Source organism: Miniopterus natalensis, chromosome 7 (assembly GCF_054644295.1).
Source record: "Miniopterus natalensis isolate mMinNat1 chromosome 7, mMinNat1.hap1, whole genome shotgun sequence".
Taxonomy (NCBI): Eukaryota; Metazoa; Chordata; class Mammalia; order Chiroptera; family Miniopteridae; genus Miniopterus; species Miniopterus natalensis.
Window position 1 is genome coordinate 13708102 of NC_142087.1, and position 24120 is coordinate 13732221.

General features: G+C 50.5%; 2 protein-coding genes across 2 annotated transcripts in view; one reads left to right on the plus strand and one right to left on the minus strand.

Annotated features, from left to right (window-relative positions):
• The first annotated feature begins 1135 nt into the window (after positions 1-1135).
• On the plus strand, positions 1136-14756 carry SUN5 (Sad1 and UNC84 domain containing 5). Its single transcript, XM_016200587.2, has 13 exons — positions 1136-1221; positions 1595-1653; positions 1867-1941; positions 2929-2995; positions 3289-3350; positions 6281-6330; positions 7603-7637; positions 8223-8331; positions 11208-11286; positions 12214-12329; positions 12881-13048; positions 13580-13666; positions 14625-14756. The coding sequence occupies exons 1-13, from the start codon at positions 1136-1138 to the stop codon at positions 14754-14756; spliced, it is 1125 nt and encodes a 374-aa protein (XP_016056073.1).
• An 8858-nt stretch (positions 14757-23614) lies between these two features.
• The window catches only part of EFCAB8 (EF-hand calcium binding domain 8), a 43284-nt gene continuing 42778 nt past the window's right edge, over positions 23615-24120 (minus strand). Inside the window, exon 26 of the mRNA XM_016200641.2 lies at positions 23615-23899. Within this exon, the coding sequence (XP_016056127.2) occupies positions 23615-23899 (285 nt within the window). The remainder of the gene's footprint in view (positions 23900-24120) is intronic.

Here is a 24120-nt window from a genome sequence, read left to right on the forward strand (position 1 = left end):
TGTTTGTGTGTGTACATACATGTGGACACAGGAGGTGATGGCGTGACTGCCGGGAAGGCCCCTTATTTTCTCCATATGGCTCACCTGGGGTACAGGTACAAGGGATCTCCGGCCTTCCCCCACTCCAGAGCCCTCCATGGCTCTCACTGACTCCACACCAGCCCAGATCCCAGGCCCACCCTGTGCTGGGTCCCCTCTAGAGCCCACAGAACTGATAGAGTCCACAGACACCACTGAGCTCTCCCGACAGGTCAGAGCTCACTAGGACCAGCCCTGCCTCCTCCCAGTGCTCCTCTCTCTTATCCTATAGGCAAAAAAGAGTGAGAAGAGCCAGCTGCACACGCCCTAACGCCCTACTCCTAGCCTCAGTGTGCTCACCAATGCATACAACCAGCCCTCCTGGCTCTCACCATAGCGGAGACAAACAGCAGACTCAGTGGAGAGGGGCGCAAATATTGATAGAAGCCGCTCTCAGTGTTTGCTCTTAGCATGAACACTTCCTCTTCCTCAGCATTTCCAGCACAGGGGACACTGAGGGACAGTCAGCAGACACAAAAGAGGGAGATTCTCAGCAGCCCCCCCTCCCTACAGCATGGCGACCCCGTTATGCCATTGTTTCTCCCCAGTAAAAAGTAGAACTTTATTAAAACAACAACACACATACATTATTTTGTATTATGCAAAACACCCACCAGTGAGAAGCCCAGCATTATGAAATGTATTCAGATACAACCTAAGAAAGTGGCAAGGCTGGGAAACTTGGGACAAGGAGTCTGGAGCAAGAAAAACCATGGCCTGGATGTTGGAGCCTCTGCTCTCGCCCCTGCCCCAGCCCTGAGACCCCGACATGACCCTTCCTGTCTTGAGGTCTCCATTTCCCCATCTGAAAAGTGGAAGGTTGGTCAGAGTGGGTTCCTCCAGGAGAAAGTGCCGGGGCCAAGCTGGGGACTGGGCAGACCCCCACCCCCACCCCTGCTCTGTGAGGTCACAATGCCAACAGCTCCAGTGGCCCCCACAGGTTCTGCAGGGCAGCTTTCCGGGAACTCGAGGCGGCTGCAGCAGCAGCTCCTCCCCCACTCCCGGAGAGCCTCGCCTCGCCTCCCCTCCGTCCTAGAGAAGAAAACCAATGCCCCCAATGCCCCGGTCCTCAAGGAGCCTCAGGGACCCGTGCGACCCCCTCGTAGATGTGGCCAACCCCGGCAGGGATGCCAGGCCCAGGAGGTGAGGACAGCAGCCATTTACAGTTTACAGAGTGCTGCCTCTCTGCCCCCTCCTTGGAGGTGAGCGGGCATTGCCACCTGCGCCTGGCAGGCGCAGCAGCTGAGGGCAGAGAGGGCTGGCAGTGGCTTTCCTGGTCTCCTGCCGGGAAGTGGTGGGGCAGCCACCTCCAGCCTGTGTTCACTGAGTTCCTACTGTGTGCCCGGCTCTGGGTGAAGTGTTGTGCCTGGATTTGGGGTCAGCAGACTGAGTCTGTCCCTGATTCACAGGCTGGTGGCCTTGGGCAAACTTCTCTGCAGCTCAGTTCCTCAGTCTGGAACATGGGGACCATTCCTTGTAAATTGTAAAATGCCACTGTGAATCTTGTCAGCCCCAGGGTCATCCAACGAGGCCGCAACCCCTGCAGGACGGCAGAGGAGTCCTTGCCAAACCTAAGTAAGCAGGGAGGGGAGAAGGGAGCCCTGGGGTCTTCATGGGCAGCAAGGGGGCTGAGGTTCAGAGATACCAGATAGGCAACCCAGGGTGACCAGTCAAGGGGCAGGGCATGGGGCAAAGATGCTTGCACCAAGCTCTGGGTGCTCCCCAGGTGTCTGCAGGCACCATGTCCCACATGCCAGCAGTGACATGACAGCCCTGTGCTCTCCGTAGGTGATGCCTTCCTGCTGCCGATCCGGCTCAGCGCCCCATCCCCAGGCCTGGCTCAGTTCATCCTGGGATGTGTGTGTAGGTATCTACTGAAGAGCTGCCTCAAGCCAGGCTGCCCCTGGGCGGGGCAGGCATGTAAAGCCTGCACTGGGGTGCAGGGGAGGGAGGGAGCCGCAAGTTGAGCTCTGAGGTCTTATGGGTGGCGGTGGCAGGGGTGTCATTCCCTCCGGGATCTCCCTGGTGGTGGGAGAGGGAGTGGGAAGGAGACATGCAGTTTGGAGAAGGAGCTGCCTGCCCTCCCCTGACACCAGCCTGGCCACTGGGTCAGGAGGACACTGGCCAAGTCATGGGAATGGTCTGATGTCACTCGTCCTCACTTCTGAACACCCGAAGACTGGTCTTCTGCTTCTGTATTCATCCAGCCGCCCCTCCACGCACCTTTCCACGAAGTCATGTGTCCAACCATCTGCCCACGTACCCATCTGTTGTCATGTCCACGCGTCCATCCCAGCAGCTCCTCTCCCATCCACTCGCGCCCACCCATTAATTCAGCCAGACCGCTACTGTTAATACTCACACCCCTCCAGTCATCCGCCCACCCGCCCTCCTGCCTCCTCTCACTCCCCGTCCCGCAGCCACCTTTCTGTTCACCCATCCCGCAAGCCACCCTCGCAGCGCCCTTCCGCCACCCGCAGCCTCCCGCCCGCTCCCGCGTCCTGACTACCCGCTTTGTGCCCCACTCCACGCGGGCAACGCTGGGAGCCCGGGGAGCCAGACAAGGAGCCCGTCCTGGAGAAGCTGCCACTGTCTAGAAACAGGTGTTCACACCCGCACACACACTTCTTTGCGCTGCTGTGTCACTGTTAAGCATCTATTAACTGCCAGCTGCAGGCGGTGCTCACCCCGAGGGCTCCCACTGACTCCCAGGGCGCTGAGCCCTGAGCAGAGCAGGGCTGCCCTGGGCCCAACTAGCAAGTCCAGGGGTCTCCCAGCTCCAGCCCCCCAGCCCCTGGACAGTCGGCCCGTCGTCGTGGAATGAGAACGAATGGCCTTCTGTCCCTGCAGCCTGGATCACCTGCCTGGCCTGCTTCCTCAGGACCCAGGCCCACCAAGCTCTCTTCAGCACCTTCAGGTGAGCAGGGGCAGGCGAGGGCACGGCCATGGGGCTGGAACCAGGCAGCTGGCGCCCATGGCAGCTCCCTCACCTGCATGGCTGATCGCCAGACCAGATAAGCTATTCCACACCAGGCTGTTACAGGATCCCCTCGCCCCAGAACCATGGGATGGGGCCAGCGTTCTGGAGAGGGTGTCACTGCCCGGAGAAGGACCTGCCCCTCAGGGTGGAAAAGAGCAGAAGGCCAGGCAGGGGCTGGCAGCCTGTGCAAAGCCCCGCCTCACCCCAATCACTGCTGCTCTGTCTTCCAGATGCAAGCTGCTCTTCCAGAAGCTCATGGAAAAGACGGGGGTCCTGGTTCTCTTTCTTTTCGGTGCGTCCCCAGGGCCCTGCCCCATCCCAGGTGGGGGTATCCCTGGCTCTCGCCCATCCTGGAGAGGGAGAGAGTGAGGGCTCTGGCACTGACTAGGGGACACTTCCCTCTATGAGCCTCAGTTTCCCACTGTCTCATGAGTGTTGCTGGGAAGATTAAATGAGGTGATGATCAAGAAAAAATTTTGAAAGCTAGAAAAGCTTTGAAAACTGTAAAGCTCTTCCCAAACCACATTATGATCATTATTATCCCCTCTCTGGGTTTCTGTGGCTTCCTTCCAGCCACCACCACCTCCCACATCACAGCTGTTTTCTCAAGCAAAGGAATCCCCTCCCTCCCCTCAAACATAAGGGGACAGGGGTGGGTTTCCTAGAAATTCCTAGAAAAAAACCAACAAATACGATTTTTTTAAATAACAGCTTTATTGAGCTACAATTCACATACCATAAAGATCACCATTTTAAAGTGTGTAATTCGATCAGTTTTAGTATATTCACTAAGTTGTGCATTCATCACCACTATCAAACTCCAGTGTTTTCACTCCCCAGAAAGCAACTCGTAGTCATTCCCCATCCTTCGCCCCCCAAACCTAGACACCACTAATCTCTTTTCTGTCTTCAGGGATTTGCCTATTCCGGACATTTCCTATAAATGGAATCATACAATACGTGGTCTTTGTGGCTTCTTTCACTTATAATGTTTTCAAAGTTCACCCATGTTATCATTTCACTCCTTTTTATGGCTGAATATCAGAAGGATACACCACATTTCGTTTGTCCATTCATCAGTTGATATTATGGTTGTTTCTGCTTTTGGGCTATTAATAATGCTGCTATGAATGTCCCCGTAAAATTTTTGTGTGAACATGTGCTTTCAGTTTTCCTGGGTATATACCCAGGCGTAGACTTGCTGGGGCATATGGTAACCCTATGTTTAACTCTCCCAGGAATTGCCAAACTCTTTTCCAAAGTGGCCGGGCCATTTATGTTCCCAGCAGCAATTTACGAGGGTTTCAATTTCTCCACATCCTCATCAACACTTGTTATTGTCTGTCTTATTTTAGCCATCCTAGTGGATGTTAAGTGGTATCTCATTGTGGTTTTTATTTCATTTCATTAATGATTAGTGAGAGTGAGCATCTTTTTATGTGCTTATTGATCATTGGTGTATCTTCTTTGGAGAAATGTCTGTTCAGATCTTTGACCATTTTTAAATTGAACTATTTGTGTGTGTTTTTTATTATTATTAAGTTATAAGAGTTTCTTATACATATAGTCTGGATACAGGTCCCTTATCAGATATATGACTTGCAAATATTTTCTCTTATTCTATTGGTTGTATTTTCACTTTCTTGATAGAGTCCTTTGCAGCACAAAATTTTTTAATTTTGATGAAGTCAATTTATCTGTTTTCCTTTGTCATTTGTGTTTTTGGTGTCATAGCTAAGAAACTTTTGCCTAACCCAAAGCCATTAAGATTTACTTTCATATTTTCTCCTAAGATTTTTATAGTTTTGACCCTTACATTTAGGTCTATGATCCATTTTTGTGTTAATTTTTGCATGTGGTATGAGCTAAGGGTTCAATTTCCAGTTGTTTCCACACCATTTATTGACAAGTGTGTTCTTTTCCCCATTTAATTACCTTATTAAAAATCATTTGGCCATAAATGTGAGGGTTTATTTCTGGATTCTCAGTTCTATTCCATTTGCCTATGTGTCTATATGCTTGCCAGTACTACCCTGGATTGATTGCTGTAGTTTTGTAGTAAGTTTTAAAATCTAGAAGCATTAAGTCCTCCAAATTTGTTCTTTTTAGAATTGTTTTAGCTATTATGTTTCAATATGAATTTTAGAATCAATTTTTCCATTTCTGTAAAAAAAAGAAATGTCACTGGGAGTTTGATAGGGATTGCATTTATCCATAGATGAATCAATGGGAAGTACTGTGAAGTATTATTAAGGTGTTAACAATATTGAGTCTTCCAATCCACGAGCATGGTGTTTTTCCATTACTGATGAGTATCTCTATGTCTTCTTTCATTTCTTTCAACAATGTTTTATAGTTTTCAGAGTCTAGGCTTTGTACTTCTTTTCTAAACTTATTCCTATTTTATTCTATGAGGTGTATTGTAAATGAAATTGTTTTCTTAATTTTATTTTCAGATTGTTCATTGCCAGTGTTTAGAAATAAGACTCATTTTTGTATACTGGTCTTGTATTCTGAAACCTCACTGAACTCATTTATTACTTCAGACACTGGGCAAGACATGCAGTCTTGAATACTTTAAGATTATATATGCAAGATTATGCCATCTGCCTTTTATTTCTTTTTCTTAACTAACTGACCTGGTTGGAACCTCCAGGACAATTTTAAATAGAAATGTCAAGAGCAGACATCCCTGTCTTGTTCCTGATCTTAGAAAGAAAGCATCCAGTCTTTCATCATTAAGTATAATGTTAGCTATGGGTTTTTATAAATGGCCTTTATCAGATTAAGGAAGTTCCTTTCTATTTCTAGCTTGTGAGTGTTTTAATTTAAACAACAAATAAGTTTTGAAGGGTTTTATTAAAGGCTTGAACAGTAGGAATTCAGGCAACATAGACATCATAAGATGCAGGGAAGACCACCCTCTTTTCTTCTCTTTGCCAATTATTCCCAATAGGATTGGGACAGGCGAGGGAGAGGACACATGGATTATTTGGTTTATGTGAGACACTGCATATATGATATTCAGTTATAAAGTAGATATTACTATTATCCCATCTTACAGTTGGGAAAATTGAGGTATAGAGAGGTTAAGTTGCTTCTCCAAAAGTTGCACAATGTTAGAGGTGAAATTTGGATTTGAACTTAGATGCCTTATCCCCAGACCCTAAGCTCTTAACCTTTCATCTTAAATGGTTCGTTCTCATTCCCCTGGCCCCACAGGATTCTGGGTGTTTATTATGCACTTACCATCCAAAGTGGAAGTCTGGCAGGTGAGTGTGTGCTCTCTTCAGGCCCCACTGCTGGCTGGCCTCTCCCCAGTCAATGTCACCTCTAAAAGCTCCTCTCACCGTCACCACACCTGGACCTTAATCAGTTCCTGACTCACCCCAGCTCCAAGTCTCTGCCTTTGCCATGTCACTCACCTGGAACCCATCTCTCCCACCAAAATGTGACTTTCAGAGACTAGATGCAATATTCTCTCTTCCAGGATGCCTCTCCTGTCACTCACTCCCAGAGACAACCCATTTCTTCTTTATCAAGGCCCCCACATAAAGTGGGATGGTGAGGACAGAGAACACCTTTCTCTCTCTACTCAGGGTAGTTTATTCTGCTCAAATAAGATGAGGCCATTTGCTATGTGGTTCCTAGGGAGGAAAGAGGAGAAGATCAATGGCCAGCGCTCCCTGTCTCAGGACAGCAAGGAGTCTCAGAAGGCCTAAAGCGAAAGGGGATCTGATGGACCTGTCCCTCCCTCTTTCCTTCTCCTCTTATGAGCGCCTTCATCTCCTTCATGATCCAGCTAATATATCACCTCCTCCAGAAACACCCAGGCAGGGATGATCACATTGCTCTCTTTCCTCCCACAATTTTCTGTAATCATGACTATTTCCCCAACTGTTCTGGAAGCCCTTGAAGGCAGAGCCAGGTCTTATTCATTCCCACAAGGTCTACCTCAGGACCAGACACAGGGTTGCCACTATCAATGTTGGATGACAGGATGGCCACATGGGAGTGTGAATGGAGAGAGAATGGACTGGGGGGTGAAAGTGACGAATGTAGGGGTTGGGAGAAGTGCTCCGGGGGAAAATGGATGAGAAAATGGATAGACAGGAGAGCAGATGGAATATATGGGAGGATGGGTGGATGGATGGATAGGATAAATGGATTGATGAGAGGGTTAATGGAAAAGATAAGATAGATGGGAGTGTAATGGATGAGAAAGGCTGCATAAACGGAGTAGATGGATGGGAGAGGATAAATGGATGGGGTGGTGGGTGGGTAGGAGGGTATATGAGTGTGGATGGATAGATGGATGGATGGATGGATGGATGGATGGATGGATGGATGGATGGATGGATGGATAAAAAGGAAGGTAAATTGGATTTTGGATAGGTGGTTAGATGGGTGGATGGATGAAAGAGTAAATAAAAAGGTAGATGAGTGAACAGATTTATGGTTGTGGGAGAATGGATGGGTAAAGCTCTACTGAGCCCAGATTAGACAATCTGAAGGAGATCTCTTGCTTCCCAACACCCCACCAGGATGACAGCATAAATAGTCCACTGCAGAGCTTGAGGTAAGAAGAATCTGCTAAATAATTCTATTAACAGCTAAAAACCACAGCTATAGGCAGGACCTGCGGTGTATTGACTAACAATGTGGGCTCTGAAGTCAGACTAACCTGGGCTTAAATCCCTGCTCCCATACTTCTTACCTGGCTAAACTTATGCAAGACACTTTACCCCGCTGGGCTTTTGACTCGTTTATATGACGAAGCATAACACCAACCTTGCTCTGGGTAATTATGGGTGTTAAAGAAGATATAAACTGTCCTGAATAATTCCTGGTCCATAGTGCTCAGCAAAAGGTAGCTGAAAAGAATTTTAACCGACAAGATACCACCTGGTGGCAATATCCTTAATAGTAGACAAAATACTCAGGGATATTTAGAAGGAAAAGGTGGATTAAAGGATATTCCAAGCAGGAGGAAGAGCATGAGCAATGTTTTAGAGATAAGCACCTGGATATGTCCAGGGATAGGCCCAGGAGAGTGGAAAAATGTGAAGCTAGTTCTTAGTGGGCTGTCTGGCAAAGGTAGAAGCTGAGGGTGACAACAGCACCACAAATCAGTCAGTCCATGTTCTCATTCCTTCCTTGTAAGGTTGTACCAGGAGAAGGTGCGACATCACACCGGGGAAATCCAGGTTCTCCGAGGTAACATAAACCAGCTCATTGCTAAGCTCCAGCAGATGGAAGCCATGTCAGATGAGGTGAGATGCTGGCCATTCTGTCCCCAAACTCTTAACTTCTCTGTTTGATGCCCTGTTTCTTATATCCCAAGTTTTGGTGGAGCACATTCCCCAATAACTTCCTGAAAAAAGGGTAAAATAAGAGGAATATTTATTTTTTTAGAATTTGCATGTTTGAAAATGCCTTTATCCTACCCTTACATTTGATTGATAGTTTGGCTGGGTATAGAATTACAGATAGGAAATACTTTCCTCTGAGCATTTTGAAGGAAGTCCAGTATTGTGTTCTAGTTTATATTATTTCTGTTAAGAAGCCTAATGGCACTTTTATTATTGGTCCTGTGAGAGTGGTCTGTTTTTCATCCATGAGAGTTTGAAGGATACTCTTTTTATCCTCAGAGCTCTGTATTTAACCCACTTGAGTATGTGCTGAGTTTCTCAGATCTATGGATTGAAGTTTTTCAATCATTTTGGAAAAGACTTAGCTATTATCTCTTAAAATATTGCCTCTTCCTTATTATCTGTGTCCTCCCCTGAGACTCCAATTATATCTATGCTAGACCTTTAGCACATGGCCCACGTAACTGCTATGCTATTACTTTGTTTGTTTGTTTTTCATTCTTTTTTTCTAAGTGCTTAAATTTTGATACTTTCTATTCGCATTTCTTTAGGTTAATTAACAGTCCAGTGTTCTATTCTGTTCAGTCTACTGTTAAATCTTTCCATTAAGTGTTTAATTTCATATATTGCATTGTTTAGTTCTGGAATATGTATTTGATTCTTTTTCATAGATTTTTAATTCTATGATGAAACTCTTCAACATTTCGTCTGTGTTGCCCATCTTTTCCTTTATTTTATTTAACGTACTGGTCATAGTTATATTGAAATCCTTGTCTGCTAAATCCAGTATCTGGATTATCTGTGGTCTCCTTTCATCATCTGTATTTTCTTTGAGGCATCAATCCTATGGTCTTGTCTCTTCATGTCTAGTAATTTTTTAGTGTTTTCTGGACATTGTATGCAAAAGGACTATAGATGCTCCAGATAATTGTAACTTCTACCAATGAGAGTTCCCCCTTTCCTTTGCAAGGACAATCAAGTGCACTGATCACATCTATGGAGACAAGCATTGAGCTGGTTCAGACCTGGATTACAATTTTTATAAGATTTAGTCAGAGGTTTTCAGCTTAACCCTTTAGCCTCCTGCCCATGCAGCTTCAAAAATTTGATAAATGTCCCAATGGGAAAGACTAGTCATATGTTTGATGCCTCTCAAGTCTCCAATTTTGTCTCCTAGCCCTGCACAAATGCAAAGCTTCTGACCCCGGTGGCAGCCTACTCTGCCAGAGGCAAGCTTAGATTCTCAGCCTCTAATTGTGCCTGTAATAAGTTTAGTGCCCCCAGATGAAGTGCAGCTATAGCTACTCAGTATTGATTCACCACTTCTTCAGGGGCAGTAATTCTCAAAGTGTGGCCCCACACTAGCAGTTATCAGCATTACCTGGAAAAATCTTAGAAATTCAAATTAATGGGCCCCACCCAGACTTATTGAATCAAATATGTAGTTTTAGGATGGGAACCAACCTCTCAGAGCTTCAGTTTCCACATGAACAAAATACAGTCATAATCACTGCCCTATAAACATCTTAGCTATTGTCATGGTTACTACTGCTGCATAACAGGCCACCCCAAAACTTTGTGATGCAAAACAATCATTTTATGATGCTCAGAGATTCTGTGGGTCAAGAATTCAGATAGGACACAGCAAGGATGGTTTGTCACTGCTCCATGATATCTGGGTCCTCAACTGGGAAGACTTGAAGGCTGGGGCTGACTCGAGAGCTTGGCCTGTAGTCACCTGGGGATGTCTTCACTCACATGTTTGGAGGTTGATGCTGGCTGTCAACTGGGAACTCGGGGCTGTTGACTAAAGCACCCAAATATGGCCTCTCCATGTGGTCTGGGCTTCCTCACAACATGGCGGCTGGTGTCCCCAGAGAACTAGGCAGTGCTGTATCACCTCTTAGGACTTAGCTCAGAAGTCATACAGCATCACTTCTGCCATAATCACAGGCCCAGTCAGACTAATGGGGAGGGAACTTAAGTCTCACCTCTCAATGGGAAGGGTGTCAAAGTCACATTGAAAGAACAGTGTGGAATGGGAGACCTTGCAGCCATTTTTGGAAAATACAATCTGCTAAAGCTGTAAAAAGTAATCAAAGTAATAGCAGGCATTTATTGGGCACCGACTGCTAAGCGCTCTACAGTATTTATCTGGCAGTAAAGTGTAGTGGCTACAAGTCCAACCTCTGGAACCAAACTGCCTGGCTCTGCCTCTTACCAGCTGTGTAATCTTGGACTGAATCCTTTTGTGATTCAGTATTCTCATCTTTAAAATGGGGATGATAATAGTACGTACCTCCTAGGGTTACTGTGAGGAAATAAGAGTGAACATATTGATGCTGAGGAGTCCTGGCACATAGCAGGGACTTTATAAGTCTTGAGTCTAATCCTCACAACAATAGAAGGTGGACATGGTTGTTGTCCCATCTTACAGACAAGAAAATCGAGACTCAGATGGACAGTAACTAGCCCAATGCCCAACAGCAATAAAGGTCTGTCTGACTCCAAGCTCCCTGCCCTTAACTTCACTGAGACTCCATTCCCACATGTGACAGCCTGTTACAGTGGGTATGAAAGCACTGAGTAAACCCAGTGGGTAGGATAGAGGTGGCTTTGTCACCTGAGCTTCCTCACAATATAGTGACCGGGCGGTCTTATGTGTGGACCAGCCATGGCTTCCATAGGAAGGGGTAAGATTTAGGGGCAGACAGTGTCCTGCAGCCATGGTCTGTAAGAACACACCAGTGCATAGCTTGTGTTTTCTGCTTCTTCAGCAAAAAATGGCCCAGAAAATAATGAAGATGATACAAGGAGATTACATTGAAAAGCCGGACTTTGCCCTAAAGTCTATAGGTAAGTGATCCCCTCCCTCAATCTGTGTGCCTCAGGTTTCCACAGAAACTCTTCAGAGGGTGGATTTCAGTTCTGGTCTGGTGTACCCTCTACTGCTGGGAAGTTCATCTTCAGAACTAACCTCTTCTTCCCAGCTGGTTTTCTTTAATGGGGGCTGCAGTAGGGAGGGGAGGCCCTCCACCAGCCCTCCACTCATCCACCGTCCTCCAACCTAGGGGTCAGCAGAGCTGTCCCTGCCCCAAGTGGGAAGACTGACCACATTAAAAACCAACACAGGCAATTACAGTTGGGAGTTGGTGCTTCGGAAAAATAAAGCAGGTGGCTGGGAGGGAAGGGATCTGGGCAGAGGTGGGGGACGCCTGGGTTGAAACTTGACGAGGATGGAAAAGCATTCCCGACCAAAGGAGACAATTTGAAAGGTGCTCCTGTGAGGAGGCAGCAGGATCGAGTGAGGGCACATGGGAGACAGTGAGGTGGGGCCGGCAGGACCGACTGCCCCTGCCAGGCAGCCGCCAGCTCGCCCAGGCGCCCTCAGCTCCAAGGAGATGCGGGATCAGAGGGCATCAGCTTGCCCTCCCAGGGCCGGATTCCCTCTCTGGGAAATGGCTGCAAGAATAGCTGTAGTAATGACGACATAAGTGAGCACCGGCTCAGCGCCAGCACAGCTGGACAGACCCTGGGGTATTCTCATTTCAGCCTTGCCACAACCCTATGAGGTGGATGCTATCTATCTCTGCTTCTATTATTGTTACTATTATTATTCCCATATTCCACAGAAGAACACTGAAGTCCAGAGAGGGCCGGTGACTTGTCTGAAGTGCACAGGGCACAGAGTCAGTGCCCAATCAGTGAGGCCCCCTCCATCAGGCAGAAGCAGGGTAGGGGGCTGCTCACCTGAGACGCCCCCATCCCCCACCTTCCATACAGGGTCCTCTATCGACTTTGAGCAAACGTCAGCCACATACAATCATGACAAGGCTCGCTCCTACTGGAACTGGATCCGGCTGTGGAACTATGCACAGCCCCCCGACGTGATACTCGAGGCAGGGGGAATGGCGGGCAAGGGGACAGTGGCAGGGGTGTGGTCAGGGGCCTGGGGGTTCTCTGCTGAAAGCTGAGGTTGCAGGTGAGAGTAAAGGGGATGGAGGGGTTGATGCAGGAGACAGAGATGGGGCAGGGGCAGGGGGCAGATGAAGGTGGCAATTGATGGGGGTGGGGGGAGAAGTCAGGGGCAAGGGCAGGAGGCAAGAACACAGCAGGGACCACTGAGGGCTGGGCAGCAGCTGGAGACAAGCACAGGGGTAGGGGACAGCCTGCTTTAGCACTGGAAGGAGCCCTTCAAGACTGAGGGTCTAGGAACCCTCAGGGCCCTGAGCAGGCCCCTGTCCTCACTGCGCTGGCCTGAAGGGAAGACATTCTTGCTGCCTGTGGTCAGGGGAGCTTCCTGGGGTTGGTGGTGCTCAAGCTAAGCTTTGTAGACAGGCAGGATCTGGCTCATCCAGAAGGGCAGAGAAGTCCCAGGGAGTGAGGTGGGATGAGGAATCTGTCGTCCTCTGCCCACCCCGCATAACCTCCACTGTACCTGCTGCTCTAGCCCAACATGACACCCGGCAACTGCTGGGCCTTCTCGGGTGACCGTGGCCAGGTGACCATCCGACTGGCCCAGAAGGTTTACCTGTCCAACCTGACCCTGCAGCACATCCCCAAGACCATCTCACTGTCAGGCAGCTTGGACACGGCCCCCAAGGACTTTGTCATCTACGTGAGCAAGCCCTGGCAGGGAGCAGTGTTTACCTAAGGGGACGTCCTCATAATGGCAGTGTTCCAGGCACTGTGGTTAACTGCACAACTCCTGCAGGCTAGAGGGGTTGGGAGAGGCTTTGTTAAGGCTGGGCGTGGCCAAGGTCAGAGTCAGAGGCCGTCAGAGTCAGATCACAGCTTTCAAGGTCGGGCTTTATCAAGAGGCTACTCTATTTCAGCCCAAGCTTTCAGAGCTAATTTAGTCCTCGGAGACCACTGAGACCCATTTCGCTGATATGAAGACTGAGGTCCAGAGAAGGGTAAGGGAAACACCCAACCAACAAGTCAGTGGCAGAACAGAAGTGAACCCTCAGCCTTCTGACTCCCAGTCCAGTGCTCTTTTCTATACATTATTCTGTACTGCAACAGAATGATCCCCAAGGGTAGGGAGCTCCCCATCCTGGGAGGTATGCGAGTCTCAGCTGGAGAGTGGCAGCACTCTCTAAAGGTCCTGCTTGTACCTGACACTTCCTTCTTGGTTTTTATTCCACAGGGCATGGAAGGCTCCCCGAAGGAGGAGGTATTCCTGGGAGCGTTTCAGTTTCAGCCAGAAAACATCATTCAGACATTCCAGCTCCAGGTACCTGAGAAAAGCTGCCCTGCTGAGCACCTACTGAGTGCACAGTGTGTGCCAGGCTTTACCCAGGGGACCCCACTTCACCTCCCAACAGCCTCAGGAGGTGCACCATTGTCATTGAGTGAGGCTCAGAGTGCAGGACCTGTTGCCCGGAACAAGAGTGGGGCCCTGAGGAGACCCATGCAGCCTCTAGCAGTTCCCCATCTGCCTCGTCTGCCCGGGGCAGCAGATGCTGAGTAGCAGGGGCCCTTCGAGCTAGGAATGCTGGCCTCAGGCGTAGCATCTTCATATTGGGAGGTCCGTTATCAGCACCTGGTCCAACCATAGATGGGGAAACTGACTCCTGGAGTGGAAGGAGCTGGAGACAGAAGCAGGACTAGAGGGGTAGCTGCTGGACTGGCCCCAAGACTTGGTGGAGTGTCTAGGCTTGGGAGCTGACACTGGTCCAAATTCTGACCCAATCACAAATTCTGTGACCTGGGCCATTCCCTTCCTCACTGGGCCTCAGTTTCCCCCTTGTGTAATTCCCTGGGAGGTAGAGACAATTCAGTCTCGCACATCTACTATGTTCCAGGCCCTGGTAAACCCTCCAACTCCAAGATCTCGTTTCATGTTCACAGCAACTATGGGCAGCGGATATTACCACTACAGTTTTACAGATGGGGAACTAAAGCTCAGAGAGGGATAGTAGTTTACTCAGGGTCTCACAGCACATGTGTGTCAGGGCCCCAAAAGCTAGGATACCTTGCTAATCATGGTGTGTCTGTCCTTCTGGCCTCAGCACCTTCCATCCCAGCCCCTGAGGATCAACTTGCTGTGTGGCCTTGGAACTGTCCATTCCCCTCTCTGAGCTCAGTTTCCCCTCCTATGAAATGGGTCCCTTCCACTTCCAAATGCTCTTCTGGACAGGCAGAGTGGGGGCCTCAGGGTGAACCGCCCCATGTCTGCGACTCTCTTTCAGAACCAGCAAACCCGGACTTTTGGGGCTGTCAAGGTGAAGATATCGAGCAACTGGGGGAACCCGCGCTTCACCTGCCTGTACCGAGTGCGAGTACACGGCTCTGTGACCCCACCCAGACAGGAGCCTAACTGACCCCCTTCCCCGAGAGAGAGATTAAAGTTTATTCTTCATGACCCAGCCCAAGCCTATGTGTCTTTGGCCCCAAAGAGTGAGGGTGGGCTAGCATTTGATGTCTGACACCACAGTTAGCAATAGTTGATCATGTACTGGGTGCCCAGGCATCTTCACAGCAGCTCCATGAGGCCCCATTTCACAGATGGGGACAGTGAAGGCTCCAAGGAACAAAGTGACTTGCTAGAAGTCACAGCCAGCAAACGGCAGCATCAGGACTCAAACGAGGCTGTCTGACGCCTGTATGTGAGTGATCTCCTTTGCTTCAAGTCGAGCTCTGCCCCTGGCCCAGGCGTGACCTTGGGCAAGACCTAGCTCTCTCAGGGCTTCAGTCTCCCTATCTGTACAGTGGGGACAGGATTATGGCTGTTACAACAGATCAGGTGGGAAATGGGAAACCTCCCCCCTGCCTTGGAGTGTTTCAGCTTTATACAAATGATTTACTATGTGGCATTAGGCAGGACCATCCCTCTCTGGACCTCAGTTTTTCCAGGTGTAAACATTTATTTTCCCTTTTGTGATCAAAAAACAACACAAGTAAAAAAGCAACCCAAAGGATGGGAGAAAATAATTGTGAATCATATACCTGACAAAGGATTAATAACCAGGTTATATAGAGAATTCCTAAAACTGAACCAAACAAAACAACCCAATTCAAAAATGAGTGAAGGACTTCAACAGATATTTCTCCAAAAAGATATATGAATGGCCAGTAAGCACATGAAAAGATGCTCAATATCGCTGATTATTAGGGAAATGAAAATCTAAACTACAGTGAGATACCACCTCACACCCATGACAATGGCTACTGTCAAAAAACAGAAGAAAGAGTTCAAGAGGATGTGTAGAAACTGGAACCCTTGTGCGCTGTTGTGGGGATGAAAAATGGTGCAATGACTGTGGAAAACTATGGTGGTTCCTCAAAAAGTTAAGAATAGAATTATCATATGATCCAGCAATTCCACTCGGTACATACCCAAAAGAAAGCGTGGTCTCAAAGTGGAATCTGTGTACCCACATTCACAGCAGTATTTACAATAGCTAAAATGTGGACCCAGTCAGGTGTCCATCACAGATGAATAAGAAAAATGTGCATGCCCTGGAGTCTCATTCAAACTCAGAAAGGAAAGAGATTCTGACAGTTTCACAAGATGAAAAGATCCACGGAGATGGATGTGGTGATGGCTGCACAATATTATGAGTATTTAAAACTGAACTGTACCCTTACTGGTTAAGATGGTGCATTTTATATGTGTTTTACCACAATAAAGATTGAAAAAAAAATTATACTAGTCACTCATTTTGCATGCATAATCTTTGCCATAGCTGAGTCCAACCTGTTCTAGTATTTCCTTAGAGCTTACAGAGGTGCTAAAAACAGTCTCTCCTGCCAGAATCTACTAAGACTCCACCCCGGGAGCTGTCAGCACAGAGTGCCACACAATAGGTGCTGGGTAAATGATCGGGCAGATGACAGGAGGCCCAGTCCTCTGGGAGCGGGTGACGCTGCCACTAAGCAGGGCCCCAGAATGGGGCAGGCTGGCCAAGCCAGAAAGGGCACGGACTAGAGCCTGCAAGGGAGGCAATTCAGATCGGCAGGGGCGGGTAGGTGGAGAGGCTGGCACAGGACCCACTGGGCATTAGAAGGGTGGATAAATCGGATATAAGCTTGTTTCCTGGAAGGGCACACTGGACAGGCCCTGCTGTGGTGCAGAATACACGCCTCTAGCCATCTGCCAGGCTCCTCACCAGCCCCTGGAACCCTCCAGCATCCAGCCTCGGGACCTGCCTTCCAGCGGTCTACAGAGTGGGTGGGCTTCAAAGGATCACCCCAACTCCTGCCACTCCTTGCTCCCTCCCAACAACCAGTGGACCTGAGAGCCACACATGCTCTACCTGGCATTATCTCTGTAACTTTTATAAGAACCATTCTTGTCATTAAAAAGCCACACCATGCTGTGGTTTGTTGAAAAGCGAACCCATAGGCAGCCTGCTTCCTCCCCAAATGCCCATCCCAGTCTCACTCCTCCAGCTGTTCTACATATTTTCTTTCCATCATTTGTCTTTTAACTTTGTTTAAAGTGCTTTTGTTCAACAGTTTTTTTTGAAAATTTTTGTGTAGCTAAATCATTCTTTTCCTTTATGGTTGGTAACTTGTATACATTACAGGAAGGGCCTGCACAGTTCCAAGATTAGAGCAATATACTCCTATATTTTCTTCTACCAATTTTATCATATATATTATATGTAGGGATAAATAGATATGCTCTTTAGTGCACATACAAGACTTGGATGTAGGAAAACTTTAATGTATCTGGACTTTATTTTTGTGCATGGTGTGAGGTAGGGATCTAGTTTAATTTTTGCTAGATTATTACCCAAGGCCACTGCGGTATCATCATTGAAGAACCCATCTTTCCCCTGGAGCTTGGAAATGGAGTCAATGCACAGTTCTGATCTCTTTTCTGCTTCATCGAGCCCCTGCCTCATCCTGCACCAGCACTGGACTCCGAGTTGCTCTAGTTTGGGAATGTGTGCTCTAGCAAGTACCCTTCTCTGTATTTCCCTGCTTCTCATACACTTCCCTTTCAGGTAGACTTTAGAACCAGTGTCAAGTGCACTTTTCAACAGCTGAACTTTCACTGGTTTTATGGATTTGTGTATAGAGAATAAATTTCTTGGCTATGTCAGCCCTTCTCTTTCTGGAATGTGGATTCCTCTCCATGCCCTCAAGTTTCCTTCATATGAATTCTGCACTTTCCTTGTCAGATTTAATCCTAGATATTTTACCAGCTTAGGGGGATTGTAAATGGGATCTTTACCCTCATTGTCATTTTCTGTGGATAGAGCTGCTGTGGAGGCAACTCCATTTGTTTGACGCTCATGTGGCACTCACACCCCCCCCCCACACACACACGCAGTCCTCACCCTCTTGAGGGTTCAAGTAAATTCTTCCCCGTGTTCTAGAAGGACACTCGTATCATCCACAAGCATTCCACAATGCACAGGTGTATCCACACTCATCACTTCATCTCCTCAGTACGGGAATGGAGCATCCTCACAGATGAGGAAACTGAGGCACGGAGAGGTGGAGCGCCTTCCTAAGGTCGCGCAGTGAATCCTGGTGGAGCTGCAACACTAACCCAGACCTTTCAGCCCCAAGTGTTTGCTTTCCCCTCCAACCCTTCCCACAGATGTATCAGGTTCTTGTAGGTTCAAGTGAACCAACTATGGCACCATGAATGGAGAGTGGGATTCCTGGGTTCTGTCCCCTCTGTACCTGGAGAGCAGGCTGATCACTCACGCCCACCTCAGGACCACTGAGACGGTCACAGGCCACACGGAAAGGGCAGAGCCAGTGGGCGCTCAGTCCACAGGGAGCCCTGCTCTGAGTAAGGAACACCCACTTCCTGTGGCTCACCCCTGCCTGAGTTATCAGGCTCCCCTTCATTCACCACGGCCCCCATCCACCGGCCCCATATGTGCACCCCACACACCCCACAGCCCCTGCTCTCCAAGGCCAACAGCCCCAGGGGTGGGCACTACAGCTCACAGTGTTCTCGAGTAGGGGAGAGGCCCTGAGAGGAACCCAGCCCCACCCAAGGCCCACACCTGAGGCCTGACAGCCCGGCAGGGGCAGGGGCCCACTCCAGCCCAGGAAGGCTCTTTTCAGGGGCAGCTTCCTGCAGAACAAAGGTTGCCCCGAGACCTCGCTCCCCCGCCCCCATTCCAGGTCCACAATGCACAAGGCTGGCTGCCTGCCCTCCACTTGACCCACCTACTGGACGGGAGCCGGAGTGGGCAGCCAGCCAGGGCAGGAGTCAGCAGTCTGTGGTGACCAAGGCAGAGCCGGAAGTACAGGGCGCCAAACATCCCCAAAGGCCCCTGGAAGGCGACTCTCATAAGCCTACCAGGAGCCCCAGGATCTGAGCTAATCCGCTAATCCCTGGACACCAGGCCCGGTAGGGCTGCGGCAGGCACGCAGGGCCTCAGCTTTTCTGAGACTCAGAGATCCCTGGACCAGTGACAAGACCAGGCACTGGGCCCCACCCCTGCCCCGTGCTCACTCACTGTGTGACCTGCAGGGAGTCACCCTCTTAGCCTCAGTTTCGCCATATGCACCCAAGAGATGCCGCCAATTCATCCCCATCTCGGGGCTTCTTCCCTGGCTGTTCTCTCTGCCAGAAGACCCCATAGCTACCACCCCTGAAAGAGCTGCTGGCACTGGTCTGGAACAGCTGTCACAAAGCCCAGGCACCACTGTTCACCTGTGACTATAGGCTGAGCATCTCCCTTTTCCAAGTCCCAGGCTGCTGCCTTGGGCACCGGACTCATCATGTATGCGTGACCCGGGGGTAGGTGACCTACTGTTCTGGATCTGCCCCTTATGCCCAGAGCGTGGGTGCTGGTGGTAGTGTCCCCTTGGGGAGCTCAGCCACACAGAATACACAGCAGCCCCCATGTCCCCTTGAGCCCCTTGGCTGACTGGAAGGGCCCCACCTTCCAGGCAGCCCTCAGCCCGGCTCCCAGGCACTTGTCATTGGCCCACCCCTTGACCTTTGTCCCTGCAGTATCTCTTCTTTTTTTCAAAATGAAGTTGGAACCTGAACTTTTTAAATCTTCACCCAAGGACATGTTTTTTGTTTACTGATTTTTAGAGAGGAGTGGGGAGAAAGAGAGAGATGTGTGAGAGAGAAACATCAGCTGCCTCCCTCACGGGCCCCAACCAGAGGTCAAACCTGCAATCTTTTGGTGTACGGGATGACACTCCAACCGACTGAGCCACTCAGTGTCCCTTGACCGACACCATCCCTCGTTCCCCACCACCTGCCAATCCAAGACCTACTCATGCTTCCCGACTCCCATCAAGACCCTCCCAGCATTGAATCCAGAGTGAGACCTGGATACCCAGGGCCAGTCGGATCCACTGCCCCCTCCCAGCATCTTCACCAAAGGCTTGGGGCTCACAGGCAGGGTCTGCAGTCACTGTGGGGAGGGACAATCCAAAGTCCATCCAGGACCAGCAAATATGGATACACATCCCTAAAGGAGGGAAAGCCAAGGTGAGATCAGCCTCCGAAGATCTCCCAGGGGAGGTAAACTTTGAGCTAATAGTTATGAGTGTTTATTGGACAAATGGCTATCCAGCACCTGCGATGTGCCAAGCACCCCACCAGGGGTGGGAGCTGTGAACAAGACAGACCTTGGGGGAAGGGGCACAGTGATAAGTAGACACACAAATACTGAGGTGAGGGTAAAGCAGGGCAGGGCTGAGGGCATGGATGCTGGGCATTGAGGGGTTGTGTGAGCAGGGCAGGGCATTAAAGAGAGGCCGTTTGATCGGCTGGAAGCCCCTCTCAGGCAGGGAGGGCAGCAAACACATAGGTCCTGGCTGGCTCTGGGCTTACAGGCTTCCTCCTCCTGAAAGCCCTCTTGGATTGCTTCTCCTGGTCCCCACTGCATCTGCACAGTTCCATGAGCTCCACCTGCCTCCCCCCCGATGCCTGATGCTTGTGCTCAGTAAGATAATCTGGTGGATAAACCGATGAGAATATGAATTCACACGACAGAGGAGTGATTTGTGTCCCCAGTGGGAAAGGGCTGGTGTTCCTCACTCTGGTGTCCCCAGTGCCTAGGACAGTGCCTGGAATACAGCACGTGCTCAGTAAGTGGTGCCAAAAATATCAAAGTGGTGCCAGAAAATGAGGTCAATGATGGCTTCTCTCCAAGGACAAAGCTTCCCCAACTCCTCTCAGTGTCCTTGTGCCCCATCTCCTGGTGGAGGGGCACCCATCCTCGGTTTGCCAGTGGGGTCATGACCCCTCAGCCCAGCAAGGCCCAGGAAAATGTTTCTGCTCCCTGGAGATAAAAGGCTGCTCCCTGCTCTGATTGTTAGCAGTACGTTGGTAGTGGGACACTGGAGGCGTGTGTTTTCCTGCTCCTCTCAAGAGCAGCATGGCAGTGGCCCTAGATCCTGGAGAAGGTGGCCGAGGAGGGGCTGAAGGCAGCCCTCATGGTTGAGGTCTACAAGGAACTGCAGCAACGGGCCATTTGCACATCACATGAGGGATGCCACCTGCAAAGCTCGAATGCCAAGGTTCTGGGTTGTGTGGGCGTGAGTACCAAAAGAGGGAATGAGTGTAGGGTGGGAGTGGGAGTGAATCTGAGGATATGAGTGCATGTGCGCACAGCACACAGGAAGAGAGAGAAAAGATCTAGAAGAAAATGCACCAAAACGATCTCTGGGAGAGAGAATCCTGATGGGGTTTTTTTGGCTTCTATACTTTTCTGTATTTTCCTAATTTTCTACGCTCAGCCTGAGCTACTTTAGAATCAGCAAACAGCTACAATAAGTCATTTTTAAAAAATAAGTCATTTTTTAGCCCAGCCAGCATGGCTCAGTGGTTGAGCATCGACCTAGGATCCAGGAGATCAGGGTTCAATTCCTGGTCAGGGCACGTGCCCGGGTTTCGGGCTAGATCCCCAGCAGGGGGCGTGCAGGAGGCAGCCGATCAGTGACCCTCTCTCATCATTGATGTTTCTATCTCTCTCTCTCCCTCCCTCTCTCTGAAATCAATAAAAACATATTTTAAAAAATAAGTCATTTTTTAAGACCATGGGTGCAAAAGGCAGAGAATGGATGAAGAGGAGGCAGGTGTGGCTCTGCCGGCACCTGGGCCTGGGAGAAGGGGGAGGGTGCTGTGAGGGACCAGAGAGAGGTGGGGCCTCCAACCCCGCTTCCTCACAGCCAACTCCTATGTGAAATTGCCTCCATTGCCCACTGGGGATCTCAGCTCCTTCTGACCCTGAAGCTCTGGAGTCATCTACCCAGTAGCCCGGTAGGGCCTGGGCCAGGAGGGACTGAGTGGGGGCAGCTGGAGACAGAGGTCGAACACACCGTGGCTAAGCCCAGCCCCACCTTTTGTCCTGGGGCTGAGACTCTGCATCTGAGCCCTAGTGCCTGGAGGGGCTGCCTATGAGCTCAGCCTCAGCGGCCAGGTACACATGTCCACAGAGGGCTGCAGCTGGGTAGGAGGCGGAGTCCAGGCTCTACAATTATTTTAAGTGCCTGCAATGTGCCTAAACTGAATCGTGGGCAAACGCAGTAAAAGGTGGTTGTAATGGGGCTGGGACCTTTGAGGGAGGGCTCCTCAAGTTCCAGAGTCAGGCGGAAGCTCCCCCAGAGGCTGGCGTTTCCTGACCATGTTAAGATCTCCGGGCCCGAAGGGGACCCTGAATCTCCCTCCAGGTCAGGGCTGTGCAGAGAGGCCTTTAAGAAAATCTTCTGAGGCCTGGTCATTACTGCGTCTCCTCCTCTACCCTTCCCTCCACCTCTGGCTTTCGGAGGAAGCGAGGCCCTGCCAACACCTGGCCCCTGGCCTCCAGAACTACGAGACAATACATCTCTGTCATTTTAAGCCACCGGTGTGTGGTGCTTTGTTACAGGAGCCCTAAGAAATGGATACGGGGATGATATTGGGGTATCGCCTGCAAATGTATTTTGGCCTCAATAATCCTGGTTCCTGGGTGCCCTTGACTCCTTAATCTAAGAACCAAGCCTTGGAGGGTCTGGTTCCCCACAGCAGAGAGAATATGGTGGCCCTGGGAAGGAGGCACTGTGACACAGGGGACTCCCTGAGAGAGAGTAGAGGGAAGCCTGTGCTTGCAGGCTGTAAGTGTGAAAGGGAGAAGCCAGTGGAGAGAGAGAGAGACACAAGCAAAGCCACACGTCTCCCCTCAGCGCTGAACCTTGGGCCAGGTGGGAGGGGCCATGGGAACACAAGAATTAGAGAGACCTCCAAGAACCCCAGCCTGCTGGCCGGCAGTCCATCTTCGCCACTTGGCAAGTCCCTGCAAGCGTGGTACTGCGGGCACCATGGCGCAGCAGCAGTGGCCACTCTGGCTCTCCACAGGTCGCAGGTCATGTGTCCAGAGTCCACGGATCCCCGGGAACAGGATGTGGAGCTGCCGAGAGGGCTGATAGCCCAGCAAAAGCCTGGACAGGTGCCTCTGGGCCAGAAGGAGACAATGAGCCCAGAGATGATGGGGACTCCAAAACCAGACAGTGGCAGAGCCAGGCCAGGGGGTCATCCACCACACTTCCCAGCCCCCCTTGCATAAGGGCCAGAACAGCTTGTAAATACAGGGTCCCCTGCAGTGACAGAGGACAGGCCCACAGTAGGGGCAGGAGACAAACAGCCCCAACCGCCTCCAGGTGGCTGCTGGTCTCACTGACAGGGCGGCTGACCCAAGCTTTCTAGCTCACCCTGGAATCAAACCCAGCCAGCACTTCACCCGGGCCTGTGAAGCCCCTGCTCTGGACTTCAGCCTGTCTCAGGCCAGACAGCTGCACCTACGTCCTGGGGGAGGGACTCTCCTCCCGCACCCACCCAGGGCCCTGCTGGGGAACGCGACCCCATCCGAAACACAGCCCGGTGCCTGGGGGGTGAGGGCTATAGCCCAACCTCATAGCCTGTGGACTCCAACGTCTCTGAACATTTATTTTCTTTTCTAGGTCAACGTCACCAGTTAGGCAGAGTGCAGACAGCCAGGGGAAGTTTCCTATCCTCTGGGCCTGGCAGGGTAAACCAGGGACAGACAGGACCCGCGGGCCTGTCGTCCTGCTGGAGGACAGCGGAGAAGGCTGAGCCACTTCAGGCCCTGGCGTGAAAGCCCGTCTTCAGAGCACAGAAGGGCATCCTTCAGAGGCCTGGAGACCTGCTTCAGGGAGGCGGCTGGCAGGGGCGTCGCCGGTCTCTGCAGGTTGTACCTGGACACCTGGGACAGGACTGAGGGGCAGACTGGGCCGTGGAGGCTGCCTAGGGCCGCTGCAGGGAAAGGGAGGACCGGAGCCCCGGGGGGGTGAGCTTACTGGCCTGGAGCCCAGAGCCCGAGGCTGACAAGGAGAACACGGAGGCAGGGGAGGGGATGGCAGGGGGCATGGTGGCCGTCTGCCTGCCGGGCTGCAGGTCCTTCGAGGTATTATGGGCCTCCAGGAGGATAAGCCAGCCCTGCTCGTCCAGGACCTTGTGCATCATGAAGTCATGCTGGTTGGTGGGTGCCAGCTCGTTGAAGTACAGGCTTTGGTAGATCTGAGGTGAGATCTGTGGGGGACAGAGCAGGGGAGTGTGGGGGCAGGGAGGGGGCACCAGGGCCAAGAGCAAACTCCCAGGAAGGATGGGTCCTGGGGTCTTCCCATGCCAAAGAAGTCTCCAGAGTACTCTGGTTGTCACTGATGACCACAGCCTGCTGGGCCCGCAAGCCTACTGTGCCTGAGGCTCGTCACCCAGCCCTTCTCAGTGCTGGCAACAACCCTGTGAGGTTG